At 35.8% G+C, this 15,977-nt stretch overlaps 2 protein-coding genes across 2 annotated transcripts in view; one reads left to right on the top strand and one right to left on the bottom strand.

Moving 5' to 3' along the window:
- LOC110452983 (probable U3 small nucleolar RNA-associated protein 11) overlaps positions 1–6,043 on the bottom strand; it is a 15,142-nt gene extending 9,099 nt beyond the window's left edge. Inside the window, exons 1-4 of the mRNA XM_021501768.1 lie at positions 5,880–6,043; positions 2,959–3,020; positions 1,898–2,000; positions 152–268 (exon numbers count right to left, since the gene is read on the bottom strand). Coding sequence (XP_021357443.1) covers positions 152–268; positions 1,898–2,000; positions 2,959–3,020; positions 5,880–5,939 — 342 coding nt within the window. The 5' untranslated portion in view covers positions 5,940–6,043. The remainder of the gene's footprint in view (positions 1–151; positions 269–1,897; positions 2,001–2,958; positions 3,021–5,879) is intronic.
- Positions 6,044–9,710: 3,667 nt separating this feature from the next.
- LOC110452982 lies at positions 9,711–15,069 on the top strand. The gene is made up of 5 exons (XM_021501767.1): positions 9,711–9,877; positions 11,141–11,197; positions 11,805–12,128; positions 13,799–14,071; positions 14,291–15,069. The coding sequence occupies exons 1-5, from the start codon at positions 9,784–9,786 to the stop codon at positions 14,371–14,373; spliced, it is 831 nt and encodes a 276-aa protein (XP_021357442.1). The 5' UTR covers positions 9,711–9,783; the 3' UTR covers positions 14,374–15,069.
- The last annotated feature ends 908 nt before the right edge of the window (positions 15,070–15,977 follow it).

Below are 15,977 nucleotides of genomic sequence, written 5' to 3'. Positions count from 1 at the left end.
CGGACGGACGACGGACGCCGCGCCACGGCATAAGCTCACTTGGCACTTCGTGCCAGGTGAGCTAAAAATTGAACCCAGGTTATTGTTTAGGTCTATGAATCAACCCAATGTGGTACCAGTGTACATAGAATAAAATGTTTTATGAAATTACCTTCAATTCTGATGTCCGTTTCATATTGACGTATCGGAGATCCTGAGAGAACATTATTTTGGTTTGAACCTCTGTCACTTCTGGTTCTGCTTCTTCCCTCCGTTGATGTACCCCGTCCTGTCATTAAGAAGCAAACGAAACAGTTCAAACTTCATAAGGTACATCTCCAAAATATCTTGTGTGTCACTCGTGTAAAAATTCTATATCATATGATATGCACCTATTGAACAATAGCAAGGCTGAACTTAGTGAAGAGAAACAAATTCTTGATATTTGTAAATAGAATTGTGTCATGGTCAGATAATTCAACCTAGATCAATGTATTCAAACCCAGATCAATTTATTCAAACCCAGATCAATGTATTCAACCCAGATCAATGTATTCAATCTAGATCAATGTATTCAACCCAGATCAATGTATTCAACCCAGATCAATGTATTCAATCCAGATCAATGTATTCAACCCAGATCAATGTATTCAACCCAGATCAATGTATTCAACCTAGATCAATGTATTCAACCTAGATCAATGTATTCAACCCAGATCAATGTATTCAAACCCAGATCAATGTATTCAATCCAGATCAATGTATTCAATCCAGATCAATGTATTCAACCCAGATCAATGTATTCAACCTAAATTAATGTATTCAAACCCAGATCAATGTATTCAACCTAGATCAATGTATTCAACCCAGATCAATGTATTCAACCCAGATCAATGTATTCAACCCAGATCAATGTATTCAACCCAGATCAATGTATTCAACCCAGATCAATGTATTCAACCCAGATCAATGTATTCAACCCAGATCAATGTATTCAACCCAGATCAATGTATTCAACCTAGATCAATGTATTCAACCTAGATCAATGTATTCAACCCAGATCAATGTATTCAAACCCAGATCAATGTATTCAATCCAGATCAATGTATTCAATCCAGATCAATGTATTCAACCCAGATCAATGTATTCAACCTAAATTAATGTATTCAAACCCAGAAGCCCTTTTGGTTACTGGATCAATGTATTCAATCCAGATCAATGTATTAAACCCAGATCAATGTATTCAACCTAAATCAATGTATTCGAACCCAGATCAATGTATTCAACCTAGATCAATGTATTCAATCCAGATCAATGTATTAAACCCAGATCAATGTATTCAACCTAAATCAATGTATTCAAACCCAGATCAATGTATTCAACCTAGATCAATGTATTCAAACCCAGATCAATGTATTCAATCCAGATCAATGTATTCAACCCAGATCAATGTATTCAACCTAGATCAATGTATTCAAACCCAGATCAATGTATTCCACCTAGATCAATGTATTCAAACCCAGATCAACGTATTCAATCCAGATCAATGTATTCAACCCAGATCAATGTATTCAACCCAGATCAATGTATTCAGCCTAGATCAATGTATTCAAACCAGATAAGTGTTTTCAACCTAGATTAATCTATGCAACCTAGTAAGGTTAAAATCATAGTTGTAAATCATGTCTCATTTCTAATATGCTGCAGTGTCAAGGGAGCATAAAAATACCTGTAAAGTTGAGGATGCTTATAAAAATTATTTTTAAATTATAACATGTTCAAAATCTTGTGACTTACAGTGTCTACTCTGGTGTTGTCCTATTTACTTCATGTGTTTTTCTTGTTTTCTTCCCTATCTGCCATCTTATATTATAATGTCAAAATAATTCACAGTCTAAATCTCTACATTTTCACATACCACTTTCTGGGTCTTGACCATGTTGAAGTAAAATTCATCTGGATTTCTGCTCAAAGCTTTCCTTTTCAGAGCTTTAATGGAGTTCTGCTGTCTCTTGTAGTCACTGTAAATAAAGGTTGTTAATTATTTTTACTACAGTATTAATCACCAATTGAATTAATATACGATTTATGTATTTCAGATCTTATTTTGAAAAACCAAAGATCTACAAATCATAAAGTTTGGTCTGTAGTTTAATCCTTTAATTACTATCAATGTTTCTACCAAAATTACCTTTAAACTGGAAATTGTCCTGAATTCCTTCCAGACCAGCTAAATTACTGACTACATGTAGATCATCTAGAGCCATTACTACAAACTACCCGATAGCACTTCTTCAATATTATTTCGTAAAACTTAATTATACAGCATAACTATTTTTTTTTACTGAAATTACAAATTTTTAAGTGTTATTTATAAATTAGTAGACCTAGAACACTGACAGGTCAGTAAGGGCTCTGCCATGTGCCTAACTGTCTATATCTCCCATAATCACCAAACAGAAGTCAAAGTGAATATCATTTTGCATTATGAAATAGAAGAAATAATGTGTTACATAAGGGTTGAAGGATGCATAACCCCCATGGTCTATTTTTGGTAACACTGATGATGACCTTGATACTGACCTTAATAACTTTTAAAACCCCTATTGCACTTCTATATACAAACAATATCACCAAGTCAAATTTCAACAATTTCTGAGACGAATGGACAGACAAAACACTGTAATTACTGTGATGCCAGTGTTATTCTTACCTAAATTTTACAACAGCCTGTTCCTTTATGAATTGGGAAAATAAAGCATCATTTGTATTGGAAATGGGAAGATATTCCTCAGTTTTTGGTCATTTTGAGAAAATAAGGCACGTTTTAGTGTATTCTGTAGTAAAACTGAACTAAATAAATTCACTGGATGCGGGGCCCTAATTGTTCACATAAGGAGATTTATGCGTCAGTGTATTGGTGTATACCCTAGATCTGTAAAAGCACTCTATGCCTCAGTGATTAAGTTGATGACTTACTCAGCTCTGGCTTTGTAATCCTTCTTCTTCTCCAAGTACCCCAATTTAGCTCTAGCAGCCGGCTTCAAAACAAATTGTAAATTAAATGTTTGAATTTTCATGAACAACACAAACCATACACTAATTCTATATATAAGACTACTGCATAGTGTATACATTGCATACATTTATTTCTCTCATTTCCCTGTGTGTAAGATAGAGCTGTCCAGGGTAAGAAATGGGTGTAGGAAATTTCTATCTTACACCCCTTTTCACGTAACGTGACAATGGCTCAACAATGACGTGACGTCACGAATTTGGAACTCTCCGATGCCGCAATACGGAAAAGGTGACGTGATGAAATTAAAACCTTTTACAATATATTTACCGTACATGTTAGAAAGATGTGATTAATTTTTCTGCCCAAACATTGCAAAATTGCGATATGCTTGATCTGGCTGGCTGATTTGTTTTCGTCTAAAAAGCTCCGGGGAAAAATTGATATTTTTAAAATGGTGGCCAGTCCAAACGCATTTACATGGTTTCTGGGCTTATTCTGGTGGTTGGAATGAGAGAAAAATACTCTTTCATGCCCAATGGTGTAGGAAAGTGAAATTCCACCCTCAGGATTTTCAAATTTGGCAAAACCCTCGGCACAGCCGCAGGTTTTACTAAATTTGAAAACCCTTTTGGTGGAATTGCCCTATCCTTCACCCCTGGGCATGAAAGAGTCTTATAATATTGTCAACAAAGTATACAGAACTAAGTCTACCTGCATTTATGAAACATGTATATATTTAAATGAATGTTGATCATCTGGAGTGTGCAGGGGATTTTGATTCTGATTCAGTTTTAATATTTTGAAAATTTTGACCATGCTGGATTAAGTGAAACATTATCAATATAAATACATATGTATACCGCAACAGTCACTCTTCAAAGTAAAACTAACAAGGGTCTTCAAGCGACAACAAACAACACCTGAATTTTTTTCCCTTAAAATACTTACTAAGCGACATCAGAAGAAGTGTTATTCGTTTGACTACCATACACATATATGCAAGTTTAAGCTCAATATCTGTGGAAAATTACCAAGCTCTTGATCTGATGAAATCATTTTTTTTTTACAATCGCTGACATGCCATAATTGAGTTCATAGAACTCTAATGATCATAGAGTGTCTTTAGACTTTATCTCTCAAAAAGTCAATAAAATAAACAACATCAGAATATATATGTCGTTTAAAGTGTCATATAACATATCTTTTGATGTCAATTAGTTTATTTAGATATTATCTAACAATGTTTAGTAATTAAACTGTAACATGCTGCCGATCATAAAAATTTAATTCATCATAACATGGTCAATTTTTCGAATATAAAACTGACATCGTTAGGTATCCAAGTTTTGAGGTGCTGAAATTTCTGGTCATATTTTCTGGCTAATAATGTATTTTTTTCAATGTAAACAGAGACATATATATTATGTAATATATACGTCTCTGCTGTAAAAGCCAAATAAAAATGTGATGTAACATTAATTATTTCCTTGGAACAGTTTGTCATGTCTTGTAAACTACACAATTTTAAAGAACAGAAAATGCTGTTGATTTTTGTTTCAACATACAGCATCACCCACAGCCCATGGGTTCGTTAAAATGTCTAAAATACATGTACACATATATAAGCTATACTGATATGGGTCGAAGTACGCCTAGGTTTATGCTTAGGTGTGCTGACCCATATCAGTACAGCATATGTGGGGTATTTTAGACACCTGTGCATCACCTGATCACCATGGTGGCCTGAGTGATTTTCGGAATTTACATTAAAAAGTGTAGAAACGCATTTAATATAAAGAAAAAAGAGAATGTGACTTTTATATTGACACAGGACTGGATAATTCATCTGTCGATCAAAATTAAGGGCTAGGACCACACATCGCAAATCGGGAACGGTTTGTCTCTGATCAGCGATCGCGAACAGTTCAAAGTTGAGAAGATCAAAACCATAACTTTTGTACTGTTCGCACTGTTCTTCCAGTCGTTGTAAGTCTTTGACTTGTGAGACTGTCCTATATCTTGTTGTCATCGATGCTTTATGGTATGCGCATATTTGTTGGTGATAAGTTTTAAAGTTAAAAGTAGTGTGTTGATTAAAAAAAAAAAATCAATGTACAATTAAGATTCCTGATATATACAGGTCTAGTACACTCTGCCGATTGAGCTATATAGCTGTAAAGACCTATAATAGCTCTATTGACCTATCTGAAATAGGTCTTTAGAGCTATTTTCATGTGATTTTCTTTTTTAAGGAAAACGAAACAAAGTCGATTTTAAAAGAAGATTTTATCATTATGTTGATAACAAAAGACATCAAATATAAGTATTCTTTTTAAAAAATAATGATGTAAACAAATCAAAAATTTCACATTTATGAAAAATGAAAATAAACATCTTACTGTATGCTTTTTGTAGTCACCTTATTGTTTAATGCGACTTTGCTTTAATTTAATGAGATTTGTAATCTGAGAAAATATAGCTCAATATAGCTATAATTTATAGGTGAATATAGCTATATAGGTCTTTATAGCTATATAGCTCAATCGGCAGAGTGTACTGGACCTGATATATGCAGACGTGTTGAGGTAGCGAAACAATTTCACTAACAGACTAACCCGCTGCCAGCAACATTAACTGCGGATTAGATCGTGACCGTAAAGTTCATTTTTCCAATGTAACGACTGTTGAGGATAGCAAATAATGTTACTATCCTTCCATTGTCCGTTTCTATCCACTATGTACACTAGCTGGGTAAGCGACACATTCTGGAATTCAAGAAGTCTCCACGCTCTATTTGAATGAATGATCATACTCGTCTCTTACTTCTCTATGGTTAGTTAAGCCGGTTCTCTAACCCACAACTCCAAAAACTTATAAATACCTGGCTTCTCTCCCTGTGTTCCCTCGCCCTTGCTTTCTCCAAATTCCTCAATGACGCCATTTTAGCCTTAAATTACCTCGATACTAAATATTTCAGACTGTTTGTCAGTTTGTCCACATGTGTTGATTTCAACAGGATGTAATACATTTCACTCCTCTACACTGAAGAGCTACGATACAGAACGGTGCGTTCGAGTGGGTAGATAAGATAATAAAGTTTGGTTCGTACAGAAATCAAACGAAGGACGAAAACTCTTCCCAAATGACACGTACAGTTTTAAAGTTATTTCTTTATTGTAAATGATCACATGCATCAGGGCATCAGTCCTTTTTATTTTATTTAAACGACTGTTTAAAAGGAACTGAATCCTTAATTTACTTTATACACAAACAATGTACGTAATAAACATGTTCCAACGTTTCCAGACCGAATGGTCCCTTTGTGAAGCTATCACTGAATGATGTGACGAATTTGTATATTTTATATGTAACTCGACCCGGAATGTTTCATCTATCGACAGACAGTTACTGTGTCGAGTAGGTTACTGGTAGGGTGTAGATCTAGCCCCTCTCTCGTTTGCCGTCATGACCAGGTCAGCAGTGGGTCATACAGATGACTCAGCTGGTGTCCCCCCTCGTCTCTGTTCGTGGTTAAAGCTTTCCTGATTTGTATTGCTTCTTTGGTTTGTCTCGATTTCGTATGCTGTTCCCTGTCAACTATTTTGCATTGTCACAATGGGTGATGTGATTTGGGGGCTAAGCGTGAGCTGTGAATGTCGATTTAAGAACATCAAAGGAACATAGAGAAAATAAGCAAAACCAATTTTACCAGAAACACACGGAACTTAGTAGTCCTTCATGCTAGCATGCTGTTGGACCAAGACTGTCACCCGGTCTTGCACTTGAGCAAACCAAATAGACCTTCATCCCAGCATGCAACAGACCAAATATTACCACCCTAGGCATTTTGGTTATTCAGAAGAAGTCATTTAATCATTTTACGCATTTAACCTTCACGATCTAGAATTTTTGCTTGCCCTTTATAAATATTATTATCATATGCCTCATGATTATTAAGAAGTCGTTTAAAGTATAAAGTGACGCCAGGCGGACGAACTGAAGACAGAGTGTTGAGCGGACGACAGACATTGCATCATGGGATAAGCTCAGTTGACCCTTCGGACCAGGTGAGCTACAGTTTGATTGTAAGTAATATCTGGTTTACACAGGTAACCAAATTATTACAGAAGAGAGGTTGATAATTACAGTATTTTTTAATATATATATATATATATAACACATTTCAAACGTTTGGCTCTTTGTTCAGATGTCAGCAAATCGGGGATCTATCGGGCACAAAGCTTTTTGTTTTTAAATTTCGAGCACTTTCAGATGTCTGGTTTACACAGGTTACCACCCAATGTAGATAAATGTCTGGTTTACACAGGTAGCCGATTTATTACCGGCCTCTGTTAATAAATACCTGGTTTAAACATGTCTACTATAATTTATTACAGTTTTAGACGACAATTCTAACCCTAACTTTCACGTATGGTCACTGAGCGCATGCGCAGGTGGTCTATAGTGTGATTGATTTCTTTGAAATACAACTGGGTGCGCATTGTATTTCATGTCCTGCACTTGGTCAGAATGTGATGCGTACGGCTTTCTGAAATGCTAACCATATGAACTCTTTCGGAAACAGTAAAATGACCATTATCCTTAATTATTGCTTTCACAGTTGCAATGTTCTTCCTTGCCATGTGTCCTCTTTGTTTCAAATGTGTCAATCGGAAACCTCCGGCACTTTACATAAACGAGAAAATACTCGTTTACGGAAAGTGCCGACGGTTTCCGATTGGCACATTTTCCTTGTTAAGGTGATATACAATCAAATCATAATTCCATTGAGTCATGCAACGTCGTAGACTTTTAGAAACAGCCCTATATACCTCTGATTTGTATTAAACAAATTAACCAACTCATTTATTGTGTTTTGAATTATTTAGACTTTGAAAGTTTGTACATAAAATCTACATGTACGCAGAAACTGTATTACCATATACTATCCTTTAGGACCGGGTTGGGAGATAGAAACATATCAGATCTGACACATTTGACTCTGACCAGACCAAGTAATCTGGATCAAGGTTACAGATAGGGTCAACGAAATTCTCTGAAAGAACCTTCTTTAATTTTATCTTCACAGAAGTTATACAGAGAATATTAAAATGTTGGTTCTTTTCAATCTTGTCATAGGTTATGATAAACTCGATAATTCTCCAATCCAGCACGTTACAGACCAGTTATCAGGACTGTTGAGCTTGTAGATCTGCTTTGATAGTCTGACGGATGACGTCAGAAAATGGACGGTCGAATAGACTACGAAAGCTGTGCGCTAGTCAACCAGAAGTTTCCGCCTGCATGATGAGCTCATTTTCAATCGGAAATGATGTAAACAAAAAAGGTATAATCTAATGTTAATTGGATATCATGTTTAAATATGAATGTTTAAATCATACTAAATGCCAATATTTACCCTTTATATATGAATTAATTTCTGTATTTCTAATAAAATAATAATATGGATGTGTGTGATACAGCTTTGTCTCCTGGTTAAACTGATACTAAATAAAAATCTTTTCAGTGTAGAAAATTCGAAAACCATATAAAGAGTTTCATAAATTACATAGAACTTTACACTTTTTTTCTCTGTTGAAAAATGCGTCAGTATTGTGTCTATCTGTTAGTAGAATTTGTCATAAACATACCCTGTCTCAAGCATACACACACGCAAGCACACATACACTACAAACATGGAGGCCGTCCTTAAATGGCCTTAGCTTATTAATACGACGTTAAACAAAATTAAACCAAACCAAACCAAACTTTTGTCATACGTAGCGAGACATTATGAAGTTTGTTTGAACCATTCTTCTGCCGCGATTTCCTTGCATGTATAGAAGTATCCAATATTGATATGTCAATGCTGGTCTGGCTTAGCAGGTACATGAATTGCTCATCATGGGTCATCCTCTAGTCTCGAAGGAAATATATTCAGCGTAAACAACGTTTTAACAACTTCACCCGTTGACGCTATTACATCCAGAATGCAGTCCACATTTTCTTTTCTTTCAAGCGAGATTTCCGAAGAGTCAAAATCATTATCCTTTACTGTAATACATTGTCTTATCTGACATCGTGTCTTATCTAAGAAACAAACTGGATATAACAGAGCAAATGAATATATATGCTTCGTACTAATGTAACTATTGGTATTTATACAAACTCATAATATATTATGTGAATTTTATGTAAGCATTGAACTAATTTCGGTTGTCATTCAAAGGCAATATGAATGAATTGACATTTATATTGCCTATGAATGCCAACCGAAAGCAGTTCAATACTTAAATTAACAATTTTTGGAATCCGTTTTTTCTTCTAGAAAATTCAATTACACATATCATTATGCAGCATTTAGCTTTAAATTGTATTTATCGCTTAAGATTGTTCAATTAATCTAGCATTAATCTGTTCATGGAAGGTCAATGGTTTCCATCGTAACACTTATGACTTAATAATAACGATGATGTCAACAATCGGTTCATGGCATTCATAGCATACATGAATGCCATCTGAATGTGATAGAGCTATATAAATTGGCATTTCCACACGGTGTTAAATATAGTTAAATATCAATATATGATTGGTAATACTAGCAACGAAATAGTCCTTATAAAACAGTACAGTGTATTAAACGGCCTCACTTAAAATGTTTGTCATCATGTGTGTTCTATTTATAAATACACAGGGATCAAGTCAACAGTAAACAGCATTACGTAAAGCAGAGTGTTCCGGGTTCGTCAGATTAACTTTCTATAATGACTTAATTAGTCTGTTGCATGTCATGTAGGGTAACAGCACCTGCTACAGACATGGGGAAACACTCGGGGTTTTGTCTGACTGTATTCTTTGCTGGGCTTCTTAATATTGACGGTAAGTGCAGTACGGAGTCGAGAATATACTCTTTTAACACATGATATGCGCATATTTGCTTAAGAATCGTGTATACTTTTCCCAGGAAGTAGCAGATAATTAGTTTCAAGTTTCAAGTTTTATTCGAACTTCAGGCCATTGGCCCATCAGTATACAATACATATTATACGCAAATCATGGACAATGTACAGAGAATGAAGACGATCATATTCTATTATAATACCCTTCATTTGTTTGCCTCATAGATGAATTTTCCTAGCATACACAATTCTTTAATATTATGGACACTCAATAACTGAACGGCTTTAAACACAGATGTTTTTTTCCAATAATAGCTTTTGATAAAACGTGATCTAAGATCATTAAGACATGGTACGTTAGAAGTGATTAAAGTTATAACACAGCGCTATACACCGCGGGATCAGAGGATGTTGTGTATAAACACAATGTCCATTAAAGTCATCTAATTTTAGCTTCAAGCCATTTTTCGTCCGATCCAGATTAGATATTATTTCAATGCTATTTTTAAATGCATATCTAAATTCATCAAATGGCTAATGGTTTTTGTTTACATGTTGTGAAAATACCCATGAAATAAATGTAATGTAGTTTCGGCTTACTTCCTAATGTATTATATATAATAACCTTCGTGAGGTCAGAATTCTAACACAATGGACATGACGTCATAACCTCGTGACGTCACGTGCGAAATATAAGAAGTGACGTCAAAACGGCAATATTAAAGATTTTGCACAATGGTCAGAGAAAAGATATTATTTATTTAATATTTATTATTTATTTAACGTCAAAAGAGAACATTCGGTATTTCTACCACCCGAATTGATATTTAACAAAAACTGCCACAAGTTGAGGTATTCTTGAACATTTGTTAGAATTCCGAATTTGTTATTGGGACATCTAGGCCGCATCATGGTCACAGGGGCTCGGTTTCGGGATTCTTTCGGTTGATAATAAACCTATACACACCAGTAAATAACAGCAACACTTTTTATCCGGTGTTTAATTCTAAAACCTTATAAAAATTGAGGGTCGACCATAGTAATCTAGCTTATATGCTGCTTTCAGGCGAGCCTTGACAAAGCCTTGCAAGGTCTGCATACACTTTTGCAGGTCCACCAGGATTAATGCCCGAAAATGTTACATTTAAAAACAGACAAACCGGTTGAACCGGATACGTGAAACAGGCTTTAGAAGAAGAAGAGTTCTCACTCCATTTATCTAATTATGTGCCTAATTTTTCAGCCATCACAGGGGACATAAGTGAGTGCGCGAACGCTGCTGTGTCAGGGGATATACCATGTAAGTCATTTCACGATAGAACGATAAATAATAACGGATATTGTATAAAGAATGGAATATTTGAATTTTATTTGTTTATTCCTTTTCCCCTTTGATACTTGCACTTTCGCTTTTCGTAACAAAGAAATATATGTTATTGGACTTGGGGCGTTATGGATAACTTTTGGCCTCATAAAAAGTAAAATGTTCAACTTGAGTTTATTTACAAATTTTTGTTATAAATATCATATCTGTAAATTGTGGCTATCTTTCTTGGTGCACATTTTTTCCAATGCGCATAGGTAGATGCCCTACCATAGCAACAAAATTGCGTTGCTATGCAGGAATAGCCAAAATATGGTGTTTTTGGACAGTCAACATGCAGAAATGAAAGCCTGCTCACGTGACAAACAAAAATCCCTTTTAACGAATGAACACTGGTATGACAATGTTTAAGCATGTCAAATTTTATTTTGTTTGTTGCATGCGGAGGCTTTCAAAAATTTAAAAGTGTTTACATAATTTCCTTCAAAATGGTCAATATTACATATGGGTAATCATTTCTTAATGTTTGAATAGAGAAATCAACATTTTCGAACCAATTTTTCAAATATCTTTATTTCAACAGACATCCGGATGTGTGAGGACGCAAGAGTGACGTCAGACAGAATGATACTGGACACGCACCTTGCCGCGGCCACAGGGGAGACAACTTGCTCGTGTAGTGCTGAAACTAACGTTTCCGTTGTATTTTATCTACAATATTACGGTGTTGGTCTGAACCCTAATACAACCGGGTGTGTTAGCAGGATAGTAATAACCAGCCCGACGTCTTTTAACTCGCCATTCGAATGCAACACGTCTACATCAAATCCTCTCGTTGCCCTTCCTATGAATTTGACCTGGAGTGGAGCATCAGTTGGGGATTCAAAATACTGTATTGATATCACAAGTGAGTGAAAATCATATGTATGTTTAGCTCACCTGGCCTGAAGGGCAAAGTGAGCTTAAACCGTTAAGTTACTTAATAACCAAAAAAAAAGGGCTAGGGTGATGATATATTTGATGGGATATCAAGTATGTTCGAATGAATGAGGACATATATCTTAAATTAAAAAAAGGACTATAACTCAAGGAAGATTAGCCAAATCGCATATTTCTTTCCTCGTGCACAAATACTAAGATGTACTTTCATTCATGTATTTTAGAACACAAACTACCACCCAACCAATAACCCTACACTTTAAGTACCCCTACCATAAACAACGATCGAGATGAGCATTACACACGACTTCTTCGCAAAGCTGCGCCATATATGGCTTCAATTGCCGTGTCGACTCTGTTGGAAATTTGTCAAGTCCAGGATGTAGTCATACCAACGTGCTGTCTTTGTTCACTCCTCAAAAGAGCCGCAAACGTAAAAGTCGAGGACATCGGCATTACAATAGTCCAACCTGATACAATGTTACGCCATGAGGACCTGGTGGAAACTCCAGAAATACAATTGGGTGTTTACCATGTTTGAACCATGCTGTACAAGTGTCCTCTATCTTCATCACAAACTTTACAAAAAGTACGAATGGATTCTACTAAAACTGTTCCTGATGACATTTGGAAACTAGCTTGGAGAATTCATCAAATCATTGTGACAGCAGTTCGACTCTTTAAGCCTGTTCGAACTGATAGTTACGACTCTCCGGTAATGCCAACAAGGGGATCGATGCCACATCCAACATCAAAATTCCAAGCTAATATTCAACCAAACTTCAGACATAAAAAATTCTCCATTAATTTACTCGACTTATTCTCAACCCATTGCTTCAAAACTGTTCAACTCTCAAGCAAACGCCACATCAGCTGAATTAAGATGACCTTAGAATATCTCCTCCTGTTTTCTCTATGTCCCTAAGGTAATATGTTCCGACTGGACATGTAGGCATTGGGGATCTGCATATTATCCATAATGCAAAGTCACGTGTGCTTTTCATGAAGGGTCCTTAGTGTCGGGAAACTCCTAGTTTCAATTGGAATGTTAAGTTCGAGATACCTCTGTGGAGGACTATGACAGACAATGGGCAAGACAGGAGCATGCCGAATGGGATTCAATTTCAGAGTGGGCTAAATCCATATTATCCATAATTAAAACAATGTAGATGCTTGAAATCTAAAATGAAAACATTGTCTGTATTTTTTGACTACAATGTTAAAACCACACCTAACGTCCTGCATGCTGGGTATGTGGCTATGTCTTGCAACTAAATCTTCGTCAGCAAACACTTGCACATTACCTGCCTGCAGAAAGAACTAGGCTTGCCAGATAACCCTACCTACCTAATCGAGTTCTCGATTTGAGGACGTTGAATTATTTGGATTCGACTAGATTTATATGGTGTCAACGATGAAGCAGAAGACACCGACCCTTCCGGAACATCTAAGTCTCCAAGGGTCTCCATATAATTCCTTTCTTTGTTCATAATTTGCCGTAGTTATATCGATTTGGAGCTGGAATTCTGGTTTTGATAACACTTCGGTTGTTTTTGTCATTTTGTCATTTTGCCAAAAATGCTGCCGACTTTTCAGAAAAAATATTATTTGATATTCGTTTTTTTCACATAATTAAAGCGGACCCATCACCAGGAAGTAAACATTTTACAATGGTATGTTCTAAGCCAGGAACGACATTCACCACATTTTCCACTCGTCCAAGTACTACTAAAGCAGCTGAAACGACTGTCCAAACTACAACTGTAACAGAGACTCGTACCACGAACAGTGAAGGGACCACGTTCACGTCGGCGATGACCACTGTGTCCAACACTGACCAAGGAACATCACGACGGGCGGGCGACACGCGAACTGATACAAACCCGCAGCGCCCGAAGGACAGTGTACCGTGTAGGTATTTGTAGATTAGATCCAGAGACATAATTTTTTTATTTATTTTTTTTTATCTTGAAGATGTTACAAAAAAACAAGCTCTGTGCTGGAAAAAGTTGAATGATATTAAAGTTACGCTTATTTTATATTAACCATTTTTATATGAGATGAAACATGTCCCGAGTTTTTCTTTTCCGATACTGAAAATTTACTCATGCTAACTTTTTTATGCTCCAGTAATTATCGCGATACCAGCTGCTGTAGGAGGGTTTGTCCTTATTATCACAATAGTGATAATTGCTGTTGTCTTTTCAAAGTGAGTATATACTATTATATTGCTAACTAAAACTAATAACACATCAGAAATAAATACAGAGTGAACGAAGGCTAGCATAGATTTACCTCCCCTCCTTTCCCATCCCGCTTCTCCCGTGACCTTTAACCCTTTAACCTTGACCGATGACCACCAAATTCCAACCAGGTGTTGAGAGCAATGCTATAATGCTGTGACGTAAATATCAATGAAATTTGTCGAGGGTTTTGTGATATATATCTTGTACACAAGATTTTAACTTCAAATGTGGCAAAGTGTGAACTTTGATCGCAAAACCAGGGACAGTATATAGACTTCACTATACGTCCCTGGCAAAACTAATCTTTGTATATAAACTAATTAATTCTATACTCGCTTTAAAAATGATGTTGCATTGCTGCACTGACTAACTTTAAATATACTATGAAAAATCATTCGGAAGTCAAACTGAATATAAACGAATTGAAATAATAATGATGACATTGTTTTTTATATAACATTTATAAGTACATGTATCTTACTGGTTTCCATTGGAAACACACTGTCTACCGGGAAAATGTGGCCGCAGTTGAACTTCCGCCCTTAAATCCCGCCATACCGAGAGTGATTTTATCCTTAGACCGAATAGTAGTACAAAGTACACCATACACACCAAATGACGCGTGAAGGGCGAAATGAACACCAGATGAATGCTAATGATCGGTGATAAGTGAGTACATTGTATTTGACTGAGGAGAGGGCTTATAGAGGCTATGCCTGTTGCCCGATCCGATTGCTTTTATACTGGGCAAAAATGTCCTTGTATACAGCATACGTTACGTTTTATTTAAGGAATAGTTTTCTATGAGGTGTTAACTCCATTTAAGCACGAGTAACTATATCATGTCATATATACAATTTATCGGTATTTTTCTATAAGGGTTCATAACGGTTTCATACACAAGTCTGATCAGCGTATTTTAAAATCATTTTACGTATGATCAGTTCAAGAAAAGTGGCACAGGGAAACTTACATCTACTGTTGATGACGTCACATAGGTGTGTCTGACATTCACGGAAAATTTGCATAGCTCCACTCACATGAATTGAGGTAAACGTCATGTCACTTTCTACTTGTAAGGTTTTCAGATAAATTCAGTTGGCGTAAACGATGTTATTCCGTCTTTGCGTATTGCAGAGTTATCTTCTCTTGTGAGCAGGTATTGATTGTTACGTCATTGGTTTGTGTGAGAAAATTGCGTCGTTTTCTCAAAAATTGATGACGTAACAATCAATACCTGCTCACAAGAGAAGATAACTCTGCAATATGCAAAGACGGAATTGAATGAATGTCAATGAAGACTAAAAATTATTTTTTAACTACCGGTATCTTGTGTTGATGTAATGATAATTTTTACAGACGAACCTCTATAAATGTCATGCTAGTATAATTATATTTTTTATTTTTTAATACAAAGGAATAGTTCTGCTGTGGCTTGGTTGACAATAATAATTTACAATAAAAACTAAAACTGATGTTATTTGAAAAGATTACAGATTCTAATATGTTAACTAACGTGCTATGATATGCTAATAAAACCTGATTGGTCTGGAACACATCGTTTGAGGTAA

This window comes from Mizuhopecten yessoensis, unplaced genomic scaffold, assembly GCF_002113885.1.
Source record: "Mizuhopecten yessoensis strain PY_sf001 unplaced genomic scaffold, ASM211388v2 scaffold7021, whole genome shotgun sequence".
Taxonomy (NCBI): Eukaryota; Metazoa; Mollusca; class Bivalvia; order Pectinida; family Pectinidae; genus Mizuhopecten; species Mizuhopecten yessoensis.
This window is presented reverse-complemented; position numbering and strand designations above follow the sequence as displayed.